Source organism: Sardina pilchardus, chromosome 2 (genome assembly GCF_963854185.1).
Source record: "Sardina pilchardus chromosome 2, fSarPil1.1, whole genome shotgun sequence".
Lineage (NCBI taxonomy): Eukaryota > Metazoa > Chordata > Actinopteri > Clupeiformes > Clupeidae > Sardina > Sardina pilchardus.
The window spans coordinates 31,141,215-31,166,704 of NC_084995.1; the positions used below are offsets into that span (position 1 = coordinate 31,141,215).

At 42.7% G+C, this 25,490-nt stretch overlaps 2 protein-coding genes across 2 annotated transcripts in view; both read right to left on the reverse strand.

Moving 5' to 3' along the window:
* Positions 1–1,358: 1,358 nt before the first annotated feature.
* On the reverse strand, positions 1,359–17,000 carry sgip1b (SH3GL interacting endocytic adaptor 1b). Its single transcript, XM_062551933.1, is given in 21 exon segments — positions 1,359–2,580; positions 4,082–4,246; positions 4,674–4,738; positions 5,359–5,561; positions 5,978–6,110; positions 7,100–7,255; positions 7,838–7,949; positions 8,310–8,451; positions 9,058–9,179; positions 9,582–10,409; positions 10,599–10,673; positions 10,848–10,928; positions 11,101–11,186; positions 11,395–11,458; positions 11,725–11,749; positions 12,814–12,989; positions 13,548–13,605; positions 14,451–14,507; positions 14,606–14,708; positions 14,936–14,999; positions 16,747–17,000. Coding segments are annotated over 21 exon segments (2,748 nt in total). The 5' UTR covers positions 16,757–17,000; the 3' UTR covers positions 1,359–2,557.
* Positions 17,001–23,182: 6,182 nt separating this feature from the next.
* The window catches only part of pde4bb (phosphodiesterase 4B, cAMP-specific b), a 30,328-nt gene continuing 28,020 nt past the window's right edge, over positions 23,183–25,490 (reverse strand). Inside the window, exon 16 of the mRNA XM_062526733.1 lies at positions 23,183–25,356. Coding sequence (XP_062382717.1) covers positions 25,036–25,356 — 321 coding nt within the window. The 3' untranslated portion in view covers positions 23,183–25,035. The remainder of the gene's footprint in view (positions 25,357–25,490) is intronic.

Consider the following 25,490-nt stretch of genomic DNA (forward strand, 5'->3'; position numbering starts at 1 on the left):
ATTGTGTTGTCTTGACAACGCTGGGAGGGACTTCAATTGTATCCATCGACTTCCTCCTTGAGTGGTGAAACTGGAGGAGTACCTTCCACCTTCAGTGAATGTCTAGCCTAATATATGGCTAAGAACTTAGTTCAACGAATGCATTAGTCAAAATCATGTTAATCCTCTAAGAGAGAAGAACCTGGAGACAGATGACAGACAAAAATATAGGCTAGTTGAAGGCCTATTGTAAGGACAGTCCTAGGGCCATGCACACTGATCTTTGTTGTTCATCAAAGGTCAGGGGCCCATGCACTTTCCTGCTACACATGTAAGGTTCTGTGCATGCAGCATGAGTCACTGTGGCTTTTCTCAGAAGTCATGCTGCCTTAATGCTAAATGTTAGATAGCCCTATAAGGTCTCACCATGATATAGCCTATACTGTAGGCCTACAGTAGTGGTCTTTTGTAACATGGGCCATACTCAATAATCATATCAGTTATTTGTTGGATTTGTTTTATTTGTAAGGAAAAGGGACCCAGGTTAATGTGTTTATGAGGTGCATGGTTGTTTGATGGCATTTATTTTTTTCCACTTAAATATATATCAAGGAGTATTTCTCTGAATCTGAATCATGCCAGGTATGATGACATTAAGTTCTCTGAGCAGAGTTTAAACAAGTGGGACATGGAGAAACTGTGATAAAATATGTACACACAGTTAGCCTATTACTGCTCTAAATTGCAAAGTGCGTTTATATGAAGATGAACAAAACCATTTTCTTTATACTCAAACAAACATGTGCAAATCAACTTGATCAACAATGAATCCATACAGAGTTACTGTGGCTTCAGGTGATAAATGGGGACACAAACAGTCTAGTGATAATGACAGAAACTCCATTTAAATCCATTACACATATTACATGAAGTCAATGATAGACATATTAAGAAATTGACAAAGAAAACAAAATATAAATCATAAAGTGCTGTCATGTGTTGTAAAGGCTAAGACATCTTGTTTAGCAACATAAAACATTTCTATGATCACACATAGAAACTCTATACCCATGTGGATATAGCAATAGTTATTCTTATTTTACATTTTTACATATCATTTCTTTAAATATTGCTACAGGAAAATGGTAAACAAAATACTCCACATTGTGGAAAACAAATTAACATACAGTATGAGATCAAATTGTATTTCAGTCACCAAATCTTTCTCATATACACGGTTAAGGTCTTCTTGTGTGCAAAATTTCAAGAGCAAGTTGACTGAAAAACAGCCACTGCACATCATTGGATTTCAGAGTGCAATGGAAAAAAAATATGAAAACAAATTATGTGCCCCCCCCACCCCCCCAACCCAAGGTCATGCATTTCAAACCTTAACACAGAATGTTGAAAGACTTTGAAAATTCACCTAGTTTGTGTCTACTGATTTAGACTACGAAGCTGTCAACAGTCCATGAGGATTTTTTTTCACAAAAATACTGCAGGAACAATAAAAAACTCTACACATAGTCAATATAGCCGGTCAGCAAGGCACCCTGCCCTTGTCATATATAATTCCAATAATTTAAATGGTCAGTGTAACTCTCATTGAAGCGACCTTTAAATCATTCCAAGATAACTCAAGGCCTCGCTTATCTAAACTCTCATTGTATCACTCCACATTCAGGATTACATACCTAGAAAAAAGTGCTATCACACATTACAACAATATTCCTAAAAGGTTATGGGATGTGTTGTATAGTGACTTTGGGGGTGCTTTTGCCATTTCACTTCACCTGCATGCTAGTTCAGAATTGTCCCTCTCCTACGGTTGTGTTGTCAGACTATAGTCTCAGTCAGAGCCATCACACGGTCATATGACATATTGCTCGCCACTGTTAATATTGAACACTCCTAGTCAAGACATGTACTGTGATATTCCTATTACATAATGGGTCCATACAAATAGTTGGGTTATCATAATCACAGGCATTTAGTCCTAGTTATTTTTTCCTCAGCGTTTCAAACAGGGCCTGAGCAGCACTGGTGACGAGGAGTGCCCCATTTGAATTGGCTTTTGTTACACTAACAGATCTGGGTGGAAAAGTGACAAGAGAGGAATGTATATAAATTCGATAGAATATGAAAAAATTAGGATAAGGTAGTGTCAACTTGCATAAACTCAGTTGTGGAGTTGTGGTATTGCACATTTTTTTGTAATAAATGTATGCATACAAGGCTCACATAACTCCCTCTCTCTCTCTCTCTGTCACTTTCTCTCTCTCTCTCTCGCACACACACACACACACACACACACACACACACACACACACACACACACACACACACACACACACACACACACACACACACACACACACACTCATTCCTACACACACACATACATTATTCTCTAAATACACATCATTTTGTTGAGATAAAGAATCTCAGATGATTTTTTTTCAATTAAAAATGTTCTTCTCATTTTCGTCTCCGTTTGTCGCATGAATGAAAGACAGATATCCTTCCTTCTGCAGAGCAGTCTAAAGCCATTGTAGATATGGTCATATTTTCAGCAGCATCAATTATCAGCCATATATTTCCCTGTGAAGAAAAGTACAATGTTGTTTCCCTAGACTGACATTATATGAATGACTAGGTTTACAGTAAAATACAAAATCATTAAAAAAGGTACTTTTGCATCTGAACATTAAACATCGTATCAGACGGGATTTTGCCAGAGTCATAGACTGCACCATTACAGTTTTGTTCAATCGCTAACAAGCGTTTGTCCATTCATTTGACACATTTTCAAAACTCTAAACACAGACTCTCACCTACAAAACACAATTGGCCAAATGGATCATTTTCCTCTCAAAAGCACATCCCATGTTCTTACACCACATTTTGTTACATATACACTAACTCGTCATTTCTCTGCACACACTAACTTTACCAAAACACTGGAAACCTGACTCAAAATGAAGTTATTTTGTCAAAGAATGAAACTTGTTTTCACTTCACAAGATACATGCAGTCAATCAGAGTACACTAGGTTTCAAAATACTGGCTACTGTTCACATTACAAAAACTGCATAGACTTTTATGTTTCAGTTTTACAGGTATTTGCATGCAAAACATGCAATCCAGCATTTTTACACTAAATTTCTTGGTTGGGAGTTGTATGTCCAGATGTAATGTTCACATTACAATGCATTCCAGTAAGAAGCAAAAAATGTTTTTTTTTTTTTACTGTTCACTAGGCCTACAGGAGGTGCAGTATAAATACTGTGACTATGATGACTATGAACAGAAAAAGTTTTACAGCATTGCAGTGAACAAAATATCCATGATACACAAGAGCATTCTGAACAAAAAACAACAGCAAAAGCCCCGATAAAAAGGGGGTGAACAAAAAAAAAGCACAATATTACCGTGTCTAATCTCTGCACCTGCTCCTCTCAGTGCTCCTGCACCTCTCACTGCATCTCTCACTGGGCCTGCTCTTCTCCCTGGGCCCCTTACTCTTACTCTTCCTCGTCCAGACATTACAGTATTTGTCTTTTTCTGTTTCTGCTTCCAAAAACATCACCTCCTCTTTTTACTGTGTAAGTGTCAATGTAATAGAGACCCCTGCCACTGAGTCTAACAGACTGAAATCAGCTGTGGTTGACCCAATTTACCCAACATAAATCATCTGTGTGTCAATTATTCGATTGTTTGTTTATTATCAGCTGAGATATATTGCTTTTGAATTGATAACATTGCAGAAGCAGAGGTTTTTATACTGTATCTAAGGTTTGGAATATTGTTTTAACTATTGTGGGATGTTGTGTGTTAACATTCGAAAATAATGCAAAAACGATCCATTATTTTGTTGGGAGGTATAGTTTGTCTGTTAAGAAAATGTAAGCATTGTGAAAATGTATTCACTGACTGCATACTGTGTGAAAACAACATGAAATGTGTGAATGGTATGGCCACGAAAGACCGATGCTGTGCTAACTGTGTTTAGAGTTTTGAAAATGTGTCAACTGAATGGACAAACGCTTGTTAGCGATTGAAAAAAACTGTAATAGAAGCAATTCCAATACATCTTAGATACCTGCACAGAATCTCTTTTTGACCAGGGAGAGTCGATATCCAGTCCCTGCTAACTGGAAACTGGCGCCTGAGAGAGTGGCTCCCTCGCTGGAGAACTGCACAGCTAGCCTGGATGGCTTACTGGGGCCATTCGTCAGCGCAAAGCGCCCCAGCAGAGCACCCACTCCTGGGGGGAGAGAGATAGAGGGAGAGAGAGAGATAGAGAAAGAGAGAGAGAGAGAGATGAAATGAGTCCATTAGCGGCACTCAGTCTCCTGCATACTGATACTAAATGCCACCACTTTAACCCGTGCAAGTCTCACTACCATTAAAGATGGGCTCAGATGTTAATCGAGAACATTTATTTGGTTTATGGTCGAACTCTGGTCTTTGTGACTGTCTGTGGTTATGCGATTAATGTTAGGGAGGAAAGATAATTTAGTCCATTAATATCTATGGATTTTTTAAGACATACACATACTCTCTCCCAACCAGTTCAAACAAGACTGCTTAAGTTCTGTTTCTGAGTCAGAGTATAAGAGGAATACAAATGTGTATAAGGGACACAAATGTGTACAAGCTAAACACCACAAATACACAGCCACATTACTTACCTCCATTTTCAGATTTCTGAGAAAGTTCCGGAATCTTCCAAAGCATTTCCTGCAGTTCAGGATTCCTTCAAGGGTAAAACAGCTTATTATTACAACCCTGGTAATATTACAGATGACCATAATGTTGTTTTGTGCAAGATCATACAATAACTGCTTGACTAAACTTGGGCTTTGGTCAACTCATGGACAGAGCTTTGGAAACCTTGCTGAGCCTTAAACAGCCAATAAAGAGCCTTTCTTTGCAGAATATCTTGATAAAAATGTCAAGAGGTATATAATAGTACAAGGCTAGACTTCAGAACAATTGTTAAGCTTGTCTCTACATATGAACCCCACAGCAAGCATTTTCACAGTAATTTCAGAGAAATATGTAGCAACACTGTAGCCATAACAGGTGTTTTGTGAGAAAAAGGGATCCAATAGTGTAGAAGCGGGTGCGCACATCTGAACATTTAAAAAGTAGGTGCTGGACTCAAAAAGCAACAGTAAAAAGGACAAAAAAGTCCGAACACTAAAGCCCCAAGATTCTTTTTATTCACCACATGTGACGTTTCGGGACACACTGCCCTTCCTCAGACATGAAAGATGTGAGAAAAAGGGACCATGTGTACTTGTGTAGCTTTTGTGTTTCCCTTACTTTAAGAAACAATAATGTACTGTAGATTCTGAAGTACTGAGGCATTACCAAGTAGCAGGTGGGAGCATGGCTTGGAGTTTGGCGACGCCACCGTCCACAGGCACCATGAAGTGGATGTTGGTAAGGGCCACGGGGTCAGGCATAGCCTCCATGTTGTACTTGTAGTCTATCCTGAGGTCAGTGCTGGTGGTATCACCACGCCAGCTAACTGCCAGGTTAAGTGGGGTGGACTGGATGCCCTCTGCTGCCACCTAGAGGTGGGAGATGCACACTTAGACATTCGAGGTTTTCAGGGATTTGACAACTTCTACTGCTTCAAATAGTGTAGTTGATAGGTAAAGAGAAACGGCGAACAGGTGAAGGGCACAGCTTGAAACTACTGTTTTAAAAACATTTCTTGTAGGGCAATATGCAATTTCAACACAAAGCAAATGTGAAACAAGTGTCTGTAAAGTCTTATAACTTCCAAATACTATACCAACAAATTACACTACAATATAGGAATAACTGCACTATGATAATAACCACACAACAACAACACTAAAACTATACTGTTTATTTTTTTTACAGTATTACGCAAACTGGCAATACACAGACCGTCGCGTTACATGCAGGGCATTAGTCACCAATGAGGGCCAATACCGTGGCAGTATGGCCAAACTCTCACCTGGTATTTTAGCATATCCACATTATAGTATGTTGCTTGAGGCCTCTGATCAGCCACTTTCTTTAGGTGGCTCATCAGGTTTGGCATGTTCACCCAGAACTCCTTTGTGTCAGAGCTGGGCTCTGTAGTTTCACTGTGAATCAGAATGCATATGAATCACAACACCAGTATTTATATACGGCTCTAATTAAACGGGTCACAGGCAGTTGTAGGCAGTTGTAGATACGGACTTCCTGAGAGGGTGTCAGCAAATGTCATGATAGGAAGGCCGTGGCTCAGCGAAAGTAACGCATACTGGCATGTATCCTGTTACACACACTGGAGCTGATGAGACAAGAAGTAATTGCTGAGGAGTTTGCAATTATTAGGCTTTCACCACATTTATTAGGCTACAGAGGCGCAAGTCAGCATCTGTTGTGTTAGAGGACACTGGTATGTGCATTCTAGGGTCAGTGATAGCAGTCATTTATCTGCGTTGCTGTGTAGAGATGATTATGACTTTTAACCTTTTTAAAAAGAAAATCATAATGCCAGTTTTCGGGATTATTGGTCTGAAGAATGCTTGCCACAATGTACAGCATGCTTTTGTTCTTACTGTAATGAGGATCTCAGGCCAGAAATACAGCACTGTGCCAGTGCTGCCTTTTCCATCATAACACAATGCCGTATAGTAACTGAACAAATGTGTTACCCTCATCCAATAGTTGAACAGGTATAGATATGGTAAATTCATTTGCTGTGCAAGTGCAGGGGGTAATATATTTGTATAATCTATGTGTCTGCGTGTGTCTGTGTGTGTGTGTGTGTGTGTGTGTGTGTGTGTGTGTGTGTGTGTGTATCCAACATGGCAACAGTGATCAAACACACCCCTTGAAACTGCCACAGTTTATGCAGGAAAGAAAGCTTTGATATGGCTAGCTTAAGGCAACAACTATTTGTGTACAGTATGTGTGTGTGTGTGTGTGTGTGTGTATGCATGTATGGGTGTGTGTGTGTGTGTGTGTGTGTGTGTGTGTGTGTGTGTGTGTGTGTGTGTGTGTGTGTGTGTGTGTGTGTGTGTATAGGTGTATGTGTGTGTGTGTGTGCGTGTGTGTGCGTGCGTGTGTGTGAGGTATAGCTTACCAGCAGAGCAGCTGAGGGTTAGGCAGGACCTGCTCCAGACGGCTGTAGTGTGTGATGCTGAAGGTGAGCACGGGGGGAGCGGGATGCGAGGCAAAGTGCCGGGTGATTCCAGCGGGGAAGGAGAGCACCATCTCCCCAGTGATCTTCACCACACACCTGAGCAAAACAACACCATGCCCTCTCATGAGCCTGAGCTACAACACACACAGCATCACCTCCCCAACCTCTCAACCCTCACCATTATTTATATATAACAGCAGCACAATGTCGTGAAGCATTACATGAAGAATGAAACATTAAAAACTGCCTACATAAATAGAGCAAAGCGCTAACAAAACAGAGGTGATGGGCTCAATTACTGGTTACAGTTTACATGTACAGTTTATTGCATTAATGCAAAATGACAATGCACATTAAATCATGATGATAACCATGATTGACATCATTAATTAACAACCAACATATTATTCTTCTAGTCAAAGTCTTGTAAACAGTGGTTTGTGTTTTCCCTTCAAGTATTTGCCCATAATTATACTCATCAGCATAGGAAGGCCTGCAAGCCATGTCAGCACTGAACTGAAGCAGCAGAATCACATCCTGCTTTGAGTGTGTGTGTGTGTGTGTGTGTGTGTGTGTGTGTGTGTGTGTGTGTGTGTGTGTGTGTGTGTGTGTGTGTGTGTGTGTGTGTGTGTGTGTGTGTGTGTGATTTAAGTTGGTGTTTGTGAGTGGCAAACATACTTGCTGGGGTCAGCGCCTTTGAAGTAAGCGCTGATGGTCTCTGTGAAGGCAGCGGCCACAGGAAGGGTGTCCTGCGGGCCCATGGTGAGGGGACTGGGCCCTCTAGAGCATGCTGGGAGAGAGAGACAGAGAGAGAGAGAGAGAGAGACAGATAGCGAGAGAGAGAGAGACAGAGAGAGACAGAGAGACAGAGAGAGAGAGGGAGGGAGAGACAAAGACAGAGAGAGAGAGAGAGAGGGATAGCACACAAAATAACATTAATAATGATATACAGATTCTGTCATTCCTTACATATAGATGCCACACTGTCTGTATCCATTCAAATAATATGTCTCTTTCAATATATGTCAAGTAAATTTCTATGGTTTGAAAAAACTGGCAAAAAATGCCATTCCACAGTGAACACAAAGCTACTGGACGAGCACAGTTCACAGGTCTATTAGCCATGACGACAGACTGCAGAGGTTCCTACTGGAGACAGGCAGGCAGAGGGTGGGGGTGGAGGCGGCGCTCAGAGAGGTGACCGACGAGATGGACGAGGTGCTCTCCGCTCGGGCCAGTGGCGCAAAGGGAGGGGGGCTCCAGGAGTGCACCGGAGGGCTGAACGACCGGGACTACAGCACAACAGAGAGAGAGAGAGAGGGCGGACATTACATTTACATTTATTCATTTAGCTGACACTGTTGTCCAAAGTGACTTACATTATCTCTACTCTATAACAAGGGTACTACATTGTCCCCGGAGCAACTTTGAGGTTCAGTGCCTTGTCTCAAGGGCACAACCGTGAAAGCTTGGAATTGAACACACAACTTTCAGGCTACTGCATGCTAGCCTATTGTACTGTAGCTCCTTACCCACTACAATACCACCGGCCCTAGGAGAGACCGGCAGACAGGACGGGGGTCTCTCTGTGTCAGTGAGGTGGGTGTGGAGCTCACTGTGTCTTGAACTTGAATGATAACAGTTTGAAAGTACTGAGAGCCATGTTAGTGGCAATCAGTTCTGCTAGTAAAATACGTACTGTGTATCTGTATTCATGGGGTTCATGAAGTTCTGCATTTACAATAATGTAAACTAGGAATATGTCTCTTTTCACAAGTCTCACAAACTACTCTACAGTGTAAAGTACACAGTACCTTATGGTATTAAGGCCTATAACACAGCGGATATTGTTTCGGATACCACAAGCAGTCTTAATACGTGATGACCGCATTACATACCAGGTCGCTGACGCTGGACTTCCCAGGCTGTAGTTTGGGTCGCGATGAGGGCCGAGGTGGGAGCGGGGGCACGGGGCTTCCTGCGGACAGGGGTGTGGCCGGCCGCGCAGGGGAGCATGTCCCTGGGGAGAACAGCACATTAGCCTTCATTAGCCTCCACTTCTGCCACTCATCTTCAATAGGGCCACTTCCAGAGTGCGCCTATTAAAAAAGTCTGTCTCTGGGCTTTTTGCCTGCATTCAGACAGGACAGTGAGGAGTAACAGGAAGCGAGCGGGAGGGAGAGATGGATGGGGGTGGGATCAGGAAATGACCACGAGTCAGATTCAAATGTGGGTCCCCTGTGGGTATTTGGATTCAAATGTAGAACAAATGTTGCCGCCGCTTGCACCACAGTCACCCTCCAGCTTATTAATGTTAAGGTGTTGTGTCTTTGTGTCTTTGTGTGTGTGTGTGTGTGTGTGTGTGTGTGTGTGTGTGTGTGTGTGTGTGTGTGAGTATGGGTGTGGGGGGTGACACACTTACCACTCCCTGGCCCTGGAGAGGACACCACGCTCCTGTAGGTGAGTGGTGGCAGAGGGGGTGGTGTTCCACGCAGGCCCGGACTAAACTCTTTGGGCGAAGCCGAGAAAGCTTCCCTCAGGGAGCCCATCACTGGCTCCGGGGTCCACCTGACGCCCAGCGGCGGTGGAGGGGGCCCGCAAGTGAGGGGGGAGCGCTCCGCTGGTAGAGGGGGAGGGAGGAACGAAGAGGCGCAGGCCAATGACAGCTCTTTCACCTCCTCCTCCACCTCCTCGTCCTCGGACTCGGACTCCTCCTGCTGCTGTAGAGGCGGTGGAAGTGGCGGCGGTGACGGTGGCGGCGGCGGTGTCGGAGAGTCGGGGAAGGACTCCGGCAGGATGAAGGCGGTGGGCAGCGGAGGCACGGGCGCCACGGGAGGCGGGCCCAGGGGGCTGGTGGGGGTCGAGTCCGGCGGAGGCGTGGCGGACGGAGGCGGCGGCGGCGGCGAGTCCGGCGGAGGAATGGGCACGTGGAGCGGCAGCGGGGGGGAGTCCGGAGGAGGAGGAGGAGGAGGAGACATGGCGATGTGGAGCGGGGGCGGAGGAGAATCCGGAGGAGAGGAGCAGAGAGGAGGCGGGGGCGCCGGCTCATCGGGAGGTGGGGGTCTGGAGGGGGAGCCCCGCCCCTCGCTGAAGCTGGCCCAGCCCAACTGGAATGTGTCGTCAGCAGATGAGGGGGGGTCGGGGGGGCCGAAGACGTTGTCCAGGTCGGGCATGGGAGACGGTTCTGACAGCAAGCCGTCTGCATACGCACAGCTGTCTGCTCTTACACTGGGCACCACACTGTAGTAGCCTGCGGAGGAACATCAAAGCCTCATGTCACGATATTGCACAACAATTTACAATACTTCTCCTAATTTCCGGAAACTAATGGGATGTACTTAATTGTTTTGGCTGCTGAATTTTGATTGGCCATTGGTTGCCAAGCAGTGGCATTATTATTATTATTATTATTATTATTATTATGAGCTGCTGATGGTACCTGAGGACCCCACTGAGCTGGAAGTACGACAGGGAGGTGTAGCTGGAACGTTCTTTGGAGGGAGAGGAGGAGGAGCTGTAAAACAAAGTGACAAAGCTTACTAGGAGTGCCCACATGGTCAAACACATGAATCGATGCACAGTATTTAGAGCTGTGAATCTGTCAGAGGACATTCCATTTGAGTCTCTCTCCAGCCTGTGTGAACATCAATTAGTACAGATGAACACGAGTAATCAGGAGTTACTGTACCTCCAGAGGGATAGGGTCTGGCCAAAGGTGAAGGTGGTTGAATTTTCGTCTGACACCAGAATTCTGGCTCCACAATGAACACTGAAATATGAACATTTAAATTCAGTTAACTGTCTGCTACATGGAAAATGTTGTCCATGTAAATGTACAACCTAACAAAGACACACCATATATATAATTTACAGTCTACCTCAAAGTTCATTGTGGGAACCACGAATATATGTTAAATGTAAATATACTGTATGTCACATACCTTCTGAGTGCTGTGCTTCAAACGTTTCAAAGCTGGCTTCAAATGGTGGACCAAAGAAAGTATTTGCATTCTCTGATGATCTTTTGCTGCAATGTAAGACCACACAGCTTACAGATACCATCTCGCAAATGTGATTAAGAGCAGAACTAGCACACCATACAAGCATGATACAGTGTGAACATACAGCACTTGTAACTCTTTCCATTCGTTAGAGTAAGGGTTTAGCTTTAGCTTTCCTAGTTGGGTCAGCACTATAACCAAGTGAGTAACCGCTGCGAGCTGTAATTGGCTGACCTGGGAGTGTCGAGCTCAGCGCCTGGTGTAGGGGTGGAACGCCGGGGCCTGGCGATCTCTTCGCCTGCGGGGAGAAGATATTTACTTAAGCACTTCAACGTCATTACCGTACCAATGTTATCACTACCACAATCGATTTTGGTATCTGTCTATCTCTGCATTTGTGAATGTTGTGCTAGAACTGAATGCTGTCACAAAAATGCAGTGTTATTAGTGTTAAATGATTTGTTTCCCCTACTTTGAAACACTATAAGGAAACTAGAAGCATAGGGTGTATACCATTTATGACACTGTCCACTGAACAAGTGAAATTCTGAAATATGTACTCACTTGAGAGGTTTCTTCTCATTTGACCCTGTAGCAAGAAAGAACAGATTGGACAATTTCTTAGACATGTTTCCAATTTGCACTTTTTGGATGAGTGCAAATCTCAACACAGAAATGTGACCAACTGAACACTTCAATCAACCAAACATCACAGGCCAAGAACTCATACCAAACCATCCACACTTTTAACATGAGCATCAGGATTGAGGTGGAACATGTGATATCTAATGCGACAGTGCGACTAGCCACTAGCTACATGCTAGCAATACTGTATACTAGGATGAACTGCAGGGACCATTGTTTACAGTATGAACATGTGTTACAGGAGAAGTTCTGCTATTCAGGTAAAAGGGGGTTGGACTTACTGGACTTCGTCTCTGAGGTCAGCAAAAAGGAAGAAAGAATAGGCCTGGTCAGAGAGTGAGTAGTGAATCAAACCAAAAAAAAAAAGAGATTAAATCAGTTGAACAAAAAAAATGAAGCTAGTTGAGCCATGCATTAGACTAGGGGAAATTTAAAATATATAATAAATAATTTAACAAGCGGTAATCAACATTTGCAAAAACTGAAAATCAGCATAAAGACAAGCAGTAGATCGACACCCATCAGTGGCAAAACTGCTGTGAGCAAATACTTCCTGTACTGAAGCATTTGGTTGATTAAATCCATTGCAAGACAGCACAATTAATAGGGGGCATGCCAAATAATCAAATGTAGCGGGTGGCTCATGAAAACCCAGCACAAGATGTAGAGAGATGGAGGTCTGCCATATTCTTATGGACCAGCTCCATCTTGGCCAGAGTAATAAGAGTAAGAGAATGAATGACAAAGCCAGAAGATGTGTGAAGATATTAGCTAAGCTTACCGGACTTTTTCTCTGTCAGAAACCAACGCAAGTATGGAGGAGGGGCGGTAGAGAGATGGAGACAGAGCGACACACGTCAAGAGCTAGAGCTTTACATCATATTTACAAAAAAATAACTTCAAGACACGTAGACACATGAAACCACGTCTAGTATGGCCAGCATTGAGATGTGTATGCTGTATATTTGTTTGTGCACAGTATGTGTGTGTCCTGACTCCAGTACTTACCAGGGGTGAGGGAGAAATGGCCAAGGTGCCCACTGAAGCCTTCAGCTCATCCATGGTGGGGACGGAGCAATTGGAGCTGTCCGAGGCCAGGGGCTTGATCCTGATCTTAAACTTCTTCAGGTGATCCTCCTCGCCCTCCGACTCACTGGACGAGAAGGCCTTAGCTCTGGGGGCACGTATGGATCTGTCAAGGAGCTTACTGGAATCGGTATGTTTGTCAAGCACAGCTGCTGTGGTACTGTATGTGAAGAAGTTGTACATTAAAAATGACCAGAAAAATGGATGGTGGGGGAAGAGAGAGAGAGAGAGAGAGAGAGAGAGAGAGCGTGCATGCGCGAGAGAGATTCTCCAAACAAACATTTATTCCAGTTCCCTAATCATAGTACAGCACACTGTCACGGAATTATAATATCTATCCAACAAACCATAGGACAGGTGCTGTGAATGATTTTCAAACAAATCCCACATCCACTGTACTGTATATGCTTAAAAAATGGTTCAGATTCATGTCACAGCCTCCTCACCAGACACCATCCTCTCTCCCTCTCATGGGGGCTGAACTGTTGATTGACCCATGCACTGTCCACTTTAACCTCCTGCTGTCCTCTCCCAGGCCCCCGTGGGGGGAGATACAGTATGTCCACTGATTTCAGCTGGAGAAGCCATTAGCCAAGCGAAAACAAAAACTGTGTGACATAGAATCCAGCATAGCAAAAGCACACATGCAAGGATATCTTCGGATTGGTCCCCTGGTCTGACGCTGAATCCTTCAGCATCCACATCAGGGGAGTTCTGAGAAAACATAGAACGCCAATGGTCAATACTTACTGTAGGTAGTGTGCATGTGTGTGTGTGTGTGTGTGTGTGTGTGTGTGTGTGTATGTGTCTGTGAGTGTGTATGAACAACTGTTGTGATCTCTAAGAGAATTGCAGACACCTGCTAGCAAATAAGTTTGTATTCAGCGCTATTGGTTTAATAGTGAAAAACTGGATATTGAATACACTACTGCACAGAAATACTAATATGATGATGTTGCAGTCGGAAGATTTGGTCTTTGAGAAACCAGTTATGGCACACCGTATACACTTGATTGTGTTTCACCAGTCGTGTCTGTAGTTAGTGAGCCCATCTAAAAAACTCTTTTAGGAAAAAAAGACTGATATTCCTAATCATCATCATAGCAAAAATGGGGCACAGGAATTCTTGGCCAGGCTGTTTTTAAAACATGCCAGTTGAAGACAATGTATGCACTTAACTCATGAGCACAGTTGGAAGTCAGTTTTGGACAGCGACTGATGAGAGGGAAACCAGTATATGACGGGCTAATCTTTTGCATTAAAACAACCCCAGGAATCATTCAAATAATGCTGAGCCCAAATGGAACAGGAGACAGGAATGCTGGGCAAAACCTGAACGCTTCATTCAGAGCTTGATTCTAGTACAGGCCTTTTAATGATTAGAGTGCAGCAGCAACAGCATAAATAGCTTCCGTCTGCCACATTACATTATATCAGAGCACAGTTTGCAGTTATGATGCTCAACATAAACAGCTTGGTAACCAGACGACTCTCAAACTGGAGACCATTGGGATGTTTCCAAACCATAATAGAAAATTCCAAATAGAAAATTTACTCACATAGCGATCCCAATCAATCTCCCCATAGAATCCGTTTGGAGCGCCATTAGTCTTTTTCTAAGAATACATAAAAAAAAGAAAAAAAAAAGACTGCAGGTAACGAATGTGAAAGTGCCAATACACACATTATGACTATGACACACAACAGCCTTAACTGGGACTACTGTACATCAAAAGCGTATGGGAGCATACAATAATTTGAGGACAGGGTTGGTCCCTGCTGGTATACGTACAGATCTGTCTCTGTCAGGCGAGCCCCTGAAAGAGAAAGGCAGAGGTGAAGTGAGGTGTTCTCGGACTGTGTCGACATGTTCTCAGCATGTTCCTTGCATTCAAACGGTACTCTAGAGATGCACTATGAAGGCCATACTTGCTGGATTGTTTGCATCAGGTTGTGATTGTTGTGTTTGCATCAGATGGTTGTTGTGCTGCTATGCAATTACTGTACATAAAAAAAGAGTGAACCTGCCAGCAGCTACACTCACGTTGAGTCATTGTCTTTCTCTTTCTTCCTGAAACCAAACACCCTCCTGGAATGTTTTTTCAATCCTGATTGTAATACAGAGACAGAGAGAGAGAGAAATAGTGAAATGAGTGAGAGAGAGAATGAGAGAGAGGGGGGGTGAGAGTGAGAGAAAGAGATTTCATAATGTTAAATATACAATTTAAAATGTTTATTCACAGGGTGAGAAACGTACTGATGAAAAAGTGTACTGACTCCTCTGAACTAATGTATTCTGTACTATACATTCTGCACTCCTCAGAGCAGCACAATATCACTGTGTTATTAACACATCCTCAGGAAAAGACTATTCCGTGTGATAACGAAATTATATTGGGATAAAACAACAAGGAGTTCAAACTATACAAAACCTTAATGACTAGGGCCATATCTTCCCCATCTCATGTTGTTTACATACCCATATGAGTGGCCCCGAGCGATGGCCATGTTCTTAATCGTGTAATAATGCCCCAAAACACATAAAGTGCAGCAGATGGGAAAACAGGCCCTTAAGTCAAGATCTCACTACCCCTGCAGTCATTCTGGACCAACAGTTATAGTAGCAGACAGTAGCAGATTCAGTGCTTTATGCATAAATATAAATGTTGTTTATTTATCTAATATGCACTCAGAAAAAGCAGAAACCCAAACTCATGTGACCTCACACAAAATCAATCAATGAGCAATCATAGTACTACTAACCCATGAACATGTAGGCAAGGTTGACTATGTCGTGTCTTTTTGTATACGTCACATTTCAATGCAACAAGTTGGACAGTGATACCCTCTTATGGTGTCATGTGGGGTAAAACGACTTGCTATAAAGTGTTATCAATGTTACCAAGTCACCTTAAAGGCACACTAGTCAGCCAGCCCAGCCCCTCCCCACTCCCCCCCAAAAAACATAATTTTGGACTCAAAAGCATCATCCAGCTATAATTCTGCTTATCATCATCCCACAAGTGAAGCATCCACACAGACACACCTGCCATTTGTCATCATGCTTAGAGATGTTCCGATGTAAAACAAAGTAACCAACCAGCCAGACAATACTCTTTCACACAATCCAGGTAGACTTTTCCCATCAAATTCACTTGTGCTAAATAGATTTAGATTGATCATGTTAAGAAACACTTATGGCTTACTGCAAAGGAACTCAACCCCGAATACAAAAGGATGTGACGTGAGGCAGCTTATTTTTATGGCTGTACGAACACCCTATTCTGAATAGGCTAAAACGCTGTACAATGTCATTCTAAAAGTCTAGATTTTCAAAAGACAGCCACCCTAACACTCTCATGCCGGACCTCCACTGAATTTGGGAGACAGAGCACTTGGTATAATTAGTGGTGGACGGTACAATTTCCATATGACATTCCTGAGTCGCCCACGCATTTAATATTTAGTGTAACGTTTCATCAGTCATGAAACCTTTAAGTTAAATGCTGCATTTAACTACAGAAGGGCGTGCAGAGGACACATCATCATGTCTGTCAGGAAAGAAACAACCTCCTTACAACGCCCTTAATTGCCATCAAGGGGCAACCTTGAGGGACACAATCGCACATCTCTAACGCCGACGTCCTTTGCACTATACAACATCTCCTTCCTTATTTCGCCCAGAGTCAAAACAAGCGAACAATTGGGAGAGCTATTGCTGTGTTGACGTTGTATTGCAGGTATACCGCTAATCAGGGACGAGCACTATTGGCTACGATGCGAGATTAATACGTTTCCAAACTGTTGGCGGAATAAGAACATAATACGAGGATGGGTACATCCGTTTTTGCATACCTTCCATCATGGTTGCAGATTTTCATTCCTCAGTCTCACGAGAGCTGAAAGGAGCTGGACGTGCAAATGCGAGCAAGAGAGGATGCTGAAACGCTCATAATTCTAAGCAGGAGCCAGGGAGTAGGCAGGCTCTCCCGTGCAGACCGCGCGCCAACCCTCAGGGTTCGTATTAATATCGCTTCTAGGCGCCGGCTGTGATAGGCAGGGGCAAGGCCGTCGGCTAGGCCCCAGTCGCCGCTGCAGCAGTAGAGACGCACGCCATCACACAGGGGGGGGGACTCTGAGGACAGGAGAGGGAAGACGCGAGCAAAAGAGCGAGTATGGGAGACAGCCAGAAGGAGAGATGGAAAGGAGAGGGAGGGAGGGAAGGAGGGAGATGTGCTGATGTCACATTCCCACAGAGCCAATGGAGTGGTGTTGTACTTCTGTCACATGGCATTTGCTTCTTGATGTCTTGCGTAGGGCAAATCGTTTTACAGGTGCACAACAGAAGGCAGACACGCTTTAGCCCACCAGCGCAAGCATTTTTACCTCAGACCTTCTGTCCCACAAACAGACACGCGTGCGCGCGCACACTGATTAAAAATGAATTTACAGTAAGCACGACTGTTTCAGATGAATTAGTTTTTGAGTATGACCTGACCGTAGCCTACGTATTTTCGAAAATAGACTTCTACGCAGATAATATATAAAGCAAGCAAGAGGAGTTCAAAAGGACAAGAGGGAATGTACATCTTTTTAATCCCGCGATAAAGAGAGAGATAGTGGGAGAGAGCGCGCGCGCATGGGTTGTCTGGTTTAGTGAGATTTCTTGTTTGTGAAGCGTGAGCGGAGTCTCTCTCTCTCTCACACACACACACACACACACACACACACACACACACGCTCTCTCTCTCTCTCTCTCTCTCTCTCTCTCTCTCTCTCTCTCTCTCTCTCTCTCTCTCTCTCTCTCTGTGTGTGTAACATCTTATCTCTTCACCCCACAGCCCCCAGGGACATGCTGGTCTTACATAACACAGGGTTAAGAAAAGAGCGCTACTCTGTCTGCGCTGAACTAGTGCCAAGTGTGGGACAGTAATCACCTTAAGCTGAGACAGCAGTGATTCTAACCTCTACACTGTTTACTCCTAAGGCTCTGAAGATGCTCAAGCAATTAGTATGTGTAGGCCTACTAGTATGGTAAAGTGAGTGTTATGGTGAATCTCATGTCACAGTAGTAAAGCTCATACTGAAAACTAAGGGGACAGATAGAGATGGCCTGATTGAAAGGTAGGCAATTAGGGAGGCCTTTGGATGTGATGTTATCTAGAGAGGTTCAAACATGTGGGTATTAGAAAAAATCACATTAATATAGCTTATTAGGTAACATGTTATCGTAGCATAAGATTACATTTCAACATCATGTACATAATGTTAATATGTTGGCTATAATGGAAAATGATTTTGCCATATTCCAGGCTATAGCCAAACATATTTGAAAACTAGCTAATCATTGTTCGGCAATTTTGAAGCCTAACTAAAAGGAAACAACATGTTTATGTTAAAATTATTATTATTAATTCTTAGGGCCTATATTTAGCATTGACAGGTGAGAGGAAGGTGCAGGATTCAGGAATGACAAAACGTACCAATTACATACAAAATTAGCTAACAGAGGGAAAGAACTGTAAATTGAATTATGTGTGATATTGTGAACAACAGAGTTTGAATGTATTAAGCCAAGGTGTGTGTTCTGACTTTAACTGTTGTAACTGAACTGAGAACTGTAATAACTGAACCGAGATCTGAGCTCCTCTACTACATTGTTTTTGCCACTAGAGGGAGGCAAAGCTGTTCCCAGCAATCCCATTCTTCACATATTTTGGAACTTACTATTTTATCAGACACAAAGGATTGAGTTTGTTCATTGTTGAAGGAATGTCTTTCAGTATGTGGCCAGTTCTATTAATTTAAAAGAGATTATTTAAGACATTTGCAAGCAGACTTGTTTATGCACTGACTGTGTGTATGACTGTGTGTGTCTGTATACTGCTAATGCTATTTTATATGTTTCTATTTATTCCTTTTAAACATGTATTTTTATATAGGCTAGGCCTACTTATGAGTGATGCACTGATGGGAAAGCACTTTAAATTTTGTTGTACCTGTGACAATGACATTAAAGACCTATTCTATTCTGTTTAGCATTGAGTAAGAGCATTTCAGTTAGGCTACATTAATTTGGTCTAGTAGGCCTAGATTTAGTGAAGTATATTCTTACATAAACATTCATACATAGGCTACATTTATGTAGATGGGTTGATAATCACCATGACGTTTGCAGAGCTAGATTGCTGTGGTGAGAGGGATTAGTCATCAAAAGAGCGCCTAATCAACCAACATCATCGCCCCACAGGCTGCAACGTGCACAGAGTGGCACACTCCATCTCCCCACTCCACCTCATTTCATCTGACGCAGGGTCAGTGGTGCCTCCTTGGCTGAGATTAAATCAGGTAGTGCGGAGAACCAACTGGTTTCAGATCAGCTCGAGAGTCCCAGGAAGGAACGCGTACGTGCAGATTTGTGTTTACTACACGCACCCATCCCATGGGCCGGTCGTAAATGGAATGTAGATAGTGGAGGAAATGCTGTTTTTACCATCAGAGCAGTGCAAGCAGCCTTCTCGAGAGTCATTAGCACAGATGTTTATCTTTTTTTTTTTTAGTTTACGGATTATGTCTCTGTGGGTTGAAGACTGAAAGTGTCATTTGTGAGCGGAAGATACAGGCCACAAAACAAACCAGATCTTGTTTACTGTATTCTCTCTAAAGTCTGAACTATATATAGTGAGGAGTTTACATGGACATATCTACTGTACACCAGTAGTAGAGGCCCTGCTGTATTAGGTACCACAGTATACAATATACAATATACAGCATACAATGAAATATGTTCATCCCCAAACCCTGCCTCATGTCAAGTCAAGTTATGTCATTTTAAGTGCTTCTCAATTTGTGAGGTTAGACATGATAATAATAACATAGAGTAAAACATTTGAAGAACAAGGAGTATTTGAAAACAGGGGGCACAGAACAAGGGAAGGAAAACAATGTAACAAACACAGAGTATGGGTAAATGCAAGTGTGGTCCATACCAAATAAGGCAAAAATAGTAATACCGTAAGTAAGAAAAAATACATACAGTACATAGATATAAGTAATTTAAAGTAAAAGTCTAAAGCAGGTTAGTAAAACAGTTGGATAAAAGCCAAAGGTAAAAATACATGAAAGAAAATAAAGCCTCAGACTGATCTATAAATCTGGTCTTTAAATTTGATTCAAAACAATCTATGGGAGGACAGGATCTGATATGCAGTGGGAGACTATTCCAGGGCTCGGGGGCAGCAACACGGTCACCTTTGGATTTCAGGTGTGAAAATGGTACAGAGAGGACACGATCATGACACGATGCAACCAGTTATGCCACAGGTGCCCCCCCGTCTCACAAGAAGTTGAGAAGTGGCCCAAATTCAGCAGTTTTTTTTTTTTTTTTAAATGAAGGAGAGCAGTTAAGATCCCATTTGGTCAGTCTTCACTACTTTTGAGGCTTTCTTAACACAATCGGTCTGTGTGCAAATAGTGAGCTTGCTGCTGCCAGCCCAAATGTCAGAAAGTGTCTCCATCACCGGCGCATCTCAATACAGCAAATGAGTTGATCAGAATGCCCTGTGACTCACCCTTCCTCACCTCAGACCGCTGTGGTGTGTGTCACTGTTCATGGTTTAATACACAGAGTGCACTTTTCCAGCGCACACGTTTGTTCACAAATGGATTTGTCATTAGGCTCCCGTGTGTTTCTGCAAAGATGCGTTCAGAAATGGGGGCTATAGTACGTGCAGGTCTCTCTCTCTCTCTCTCTCTCTCTCTCTCTCTCTCTCTCTCTCTCTCTCTCTCTCTCTCTCTCTGTGAGTGTGTGTGTGTGTGTGTGTGTGTGTCTCGTGTCTTGACTGTCCTTGCTGTACCTTATCCCTGAAGACAGAGCTTACGGGTGGCACACAAATGACAAGCAGCCTCCACGGTCTTCAGAAAGCAATAAAAAGCTCATGACATAAACAGCTGCCTCACTGACTGCTCATTCAAGGGCTATCTAGTTTGATATATTTTTTTGTACAGATGTGTAAAGATAACATTTTCTATACCATTTTTGAGTTTTTGTATTTGTTATTATACAGTTATTAGGTATCTAAAAGTGAGATAGATGTCACTGGAGGAACATTTCAACGTGTCCATACATGGCCCTGTGTTTGCTCACAACTATAAACAACAATTTAGTCCTACGTAAACACACACACACACACACACACACACACACACACACACACACACACACACACACACACACACTTACACACAATCAAACAAGGAAGGAAACAGTTCAAACAGTTGCTGTTTTCACTGGAACAGTAATATGTGGTTGTTATGAATTCCAAAGAAAGAAAGTTGAGAAGGCTACTTCCTTGTAACCCTACTTTTTTTTGTATTTTCTTAAGTACAGTTTTGAAAAAAAACCTTAACCGCTCATTTTTTCAAGACACTGCACAATTAACACAACACCACACCCAGAGAATCCCACTGAGTTACAATAGTTCTTCTCCCAGGGAGTCCTGGCCAAGATTGGCGGAAAAAAAAAAAAGTTTTAAAATATACATGACATTTCTATTTTGTTGTCACATCACAAACATATCCATCACATAATATAATTATGTTTGAATCAGTTACACACTGATGTAGGCTACTCAATGCAAAAGACATTTTGACAAAACAGGATTTCCGATATAGCGTATTCTTCATTTTCTTTTCTTCAGAAATATTGTTCAGGTATAAAGGATAATTTAGAGTACAAAAATATACTGACCAAACACGACACATAAGAAGAGTTTTTCTCTCCACATTGTGAATTACACAACAGTTTTGCATATGATTCAATTCTTTACAGTAAACATGACACTATAACCATATTACCCCATGTAACCATAAGCCCATACCAAAAATCTAAATGTATTTTGTAACGTATTCTGATTACTCAAAGTGAGTGATGTATTTTGAATACTTTGGATTGCATGAACTTAATATTATATTTTATTAGCAGAGGATGAAACAGTTATGTGAGGTTATGGGAAGTTGTAAGACTGATAGTGTCAACAACAACCCACAATCTGCTTTACAGTGAGAATTGATTGATATACAGTATAAACGGCCATGTACTGTAAGTGCCATGAAAAACTGTCAAAGAAGAACAGTGATGTTTTGTTAACTGTGGACTTCTTTTGATTTTAGTGTTTAAGAAATTGTAAAAAACTGTAATAGGACTAGCAAATCAACAAATCACCTTCATTACCAAGTGTTTTCATTGTAAACAGAACTTTTCATATCTATTCCAAGAATGACAAACTGATTGCCAGTAGGGTATCTGTAAGGAAACAAACAGACAACTGCATTCCAATTCTCTGAATGGAACTGTGGTAAGGCAGAGATCAAAGGCACAGCTCTTTGTTCTGGCATATTGCTACGCTACGCCATAAAATGCTAGCGGATGAGCTGCATGCAATTGCCTATTTTTTCCCCTTGCGACAGCCTAAGATTGGGCCTTTATCTGACAGTCTCAAGATTGGCCTGTGTCCACTGCTGGGTCACTCAAGTGAAAGCAGCCCCATCTCCACAGCATTCTGTTTGTGAGTAAACTCCTTCTCTCTCACACTTGGTTGCTTCCATGATCAGGGTGGAAAACGTTGGCCTCTGGGTCACTGCGTATTTGCTAAACAAGTCCTCTAAAGTTCACAAGTCTCTAGAGACTCCGTAGAATTATCTCACCATCACTGAAACTCTGTCGGTCTTGCTTGCCTGCCTGTCTAACTCACTACATAATGGCCTCCCGCTCAGTGCTATGTCTAAACCAGAGAGGGTTAAAAGCGGAGCGGATAGTAATGAAGGATCTTTGTCTAAACCTTCCATGTGAATGTGTCATGTAACTTTATCTTCTTTTCAAACAATTACACTGGCTCAACTCAATTAGTTTCCGTCCATGAAAAACACCCACCAGCTCGGAAAAAAAACATTTGGGCCTCAGAGTTTCTACTGTAGTAGTCAGTCACGTCTGCTTGATCCTTATCCCCAGTTGGTCATGGGAGACTGGCAGCCAGAGATGGGCTTGTGTTGCTATCTTCATTGCTATCTCAACAGACCCACGTAAATCTTTCTCAGTCTTCTTCCCTACAGGTGTGACGCAGGTTACAGTAAAATGGCCATTTGTGAAACCCTGTTCAACATTCTTGTGAAAATTGAAACCTTCATTGAAATTCAACCATCTACTTGGATATCTGCTTCGTCAGCAGTTTGATCTGCCTGATGGTAAATGTTGAGATTCAATTGTTGTTGAGAATAAACACAAAATCATGTCTTGTATATATCCATACATTTATTGGAAAGTCGGAAACATTTTGTTTTTAACAAATTGACTGGATAGTGCAGAGCTTCATGAATGGTTTTGCATATGATGGCTGGTCATGAAAAAAACATGTGTATGGTTCAGAGGATGATGAGGGCTTACTCAAATCTTGACCACAATCTTATACAGAGGTTTAGAAACATTTAAGGAAACTACCTAAAATCATTTCCTCAGGTTAAATGCTCTTTCCTTGTGCTTGAATGTTTTTTTGTCTACCATAGTCCATGAATTATATATAAAATGCTCCAAGTTTCAACATGAACAAAATAAAAAAAAACTGACAAAGGACCTTAAAAAAGAAAATTCCCATAATTCTCCATTCATAATGTCCACAGTAGTGCATTCTGTAGTTGGAGTTAGACAATTACAGTGGGTCGTTCATAAATGGATATGAAAGGCCCCCAATTATTACAAATATCGTGAGCACTATTGTGCACAAACTGTACATATTCTCAAAGATGAGGTGGGACACGAAAGCTTAGGATAGCAGCATACACAATGTCAAAGTATTATTACAGATACAGCATACACTTTAATGCTGAAAGACCGGAAGTTACGTACATGATTGAAGGTCTATGTTGTTCATAAATGATGAGTGGTGACTGAGATTCATAATCCTAGCATAGGGCTGTAGGTAAACCACCCTGATGTTAGGTATTGCAATGAGGCTGTCTTTCATAAAAAAAATATTTTACAATTCCCAAAAGAACTCCTTTGTTCTCATATGTGACCCTTAGGTCAAACCACTTATGACTTACGTGTCACTATTGACAGTGTACAAGGTCTCCAATGTTAAGAGACTTCTTATCTAATCGAGAACCATTTCAAAATCATTGTATGTATTACATTGAGTCATTACATCTAATTTAGATGCTATTAAGTTTCTCTCAAAGTGGTTTGAATGCCACTTCTAAAGTGCTTTATCCGTGAGCCTTCGGGTGCTGGGTTGCCACACATGTAACCCCAGTATATAAACAGCATTCCACTTGGCAACCAAACGAACACTGGCCTTTCTGGGGTAACAACTGGTGATGTTGTAACAAGAAAGCTTTCCATCTGAAACGCAAAATTATATTGTACACTTCGGATACAACTTTGTTGCAGTGAATTAACCCGCTCAAAAGTTCCTTTTTAAGAAAAGCTTGATTTCCTATTGTGTGCTGTGCACACGAGTGAAGTGGCAAATTATGTTTTGTCTTTTAAACTATTAAAAAAAGAAATAACTATTTATGAACATTTGTACAAAACCCTGGAAGACAACTGCTCTCAGTACCAAGATAACTTCTTTTAAAAAAAGACTCATTAAATAGGAGTCACAATTCAAAATAAATTACATGAAAAAAAAAAATATTTAAAAATGTGGCATTTGTAGAGAAAGAGTTCTTCGGTCTTTAGTTACAAAAGGTAAACTTGTCCAATGCAAAATCCCACGACTCAGTAGTTGCGTAGTCCGAACACAGAATACCAGCTGGTTACTTCATCAACCAGTCAGTCAATCGTATCGTCCCAGTAGAGTTCGCTTCATCAGGCCTCACTTCCTTAACCCTTGCGTCGCCAAACCGCCAAACCTGCTTTTTTGGCAGCGTGGGAAATCCCCGTCTCTGCGAGAGGCAGAAAACAAGTGCGGTTCCGCCTCCATGGCCACCTGGCCCATATGGCCGCGCAGTCCTCAGGTACTCAAAGGCTTCCTCTGAAGGCCGAGAGACCAAGAGATCTAGTTTCCCTTGCTTCCCCTTTTGAAGAAATGAAAAATTTGCTCGACTCCGCGACCGCGCTCACAAGTGGGCGGTCGACGGCGGCGGGTACTACGTGTCCACGGGCGACGGCGCTTGCGTAACGATCTCCACGCAAGACGGAGGCGTGTGGCCGCCGTGTTGGTGTTGGTGTAGGCCGTGCTGTTCCCCGACGTCTTCCCTGTCCCCGTGTAAGGTCAGCTCGAACGTGAACTTGTTGGCCCCCCCGCACGTCCCGTCGTCGCAGAACGGCGGCGAGGGGCTCTGCGGGATCATGCTCTGGTACCAGTTCCTGTTCTCCTCCAGCGTGTCCAGGATGTCCTGGGCGTCCGGGTGCACCAGGTCGGCCCACGTCTCCCACAGCGGGTGCACGATGTAGTCGATGAAACCCACCTACACAGCGAGAGAGAGAGAGAGAGAGAGTGAGAGAGAGAGAGAGAGAGAGAGACAGATCTGTGAGTCTGGGAACATTTGGAAGTCATAATGTAATAGCAAGTCCTCTGGTAATCATTTGACAATGCTTTTCT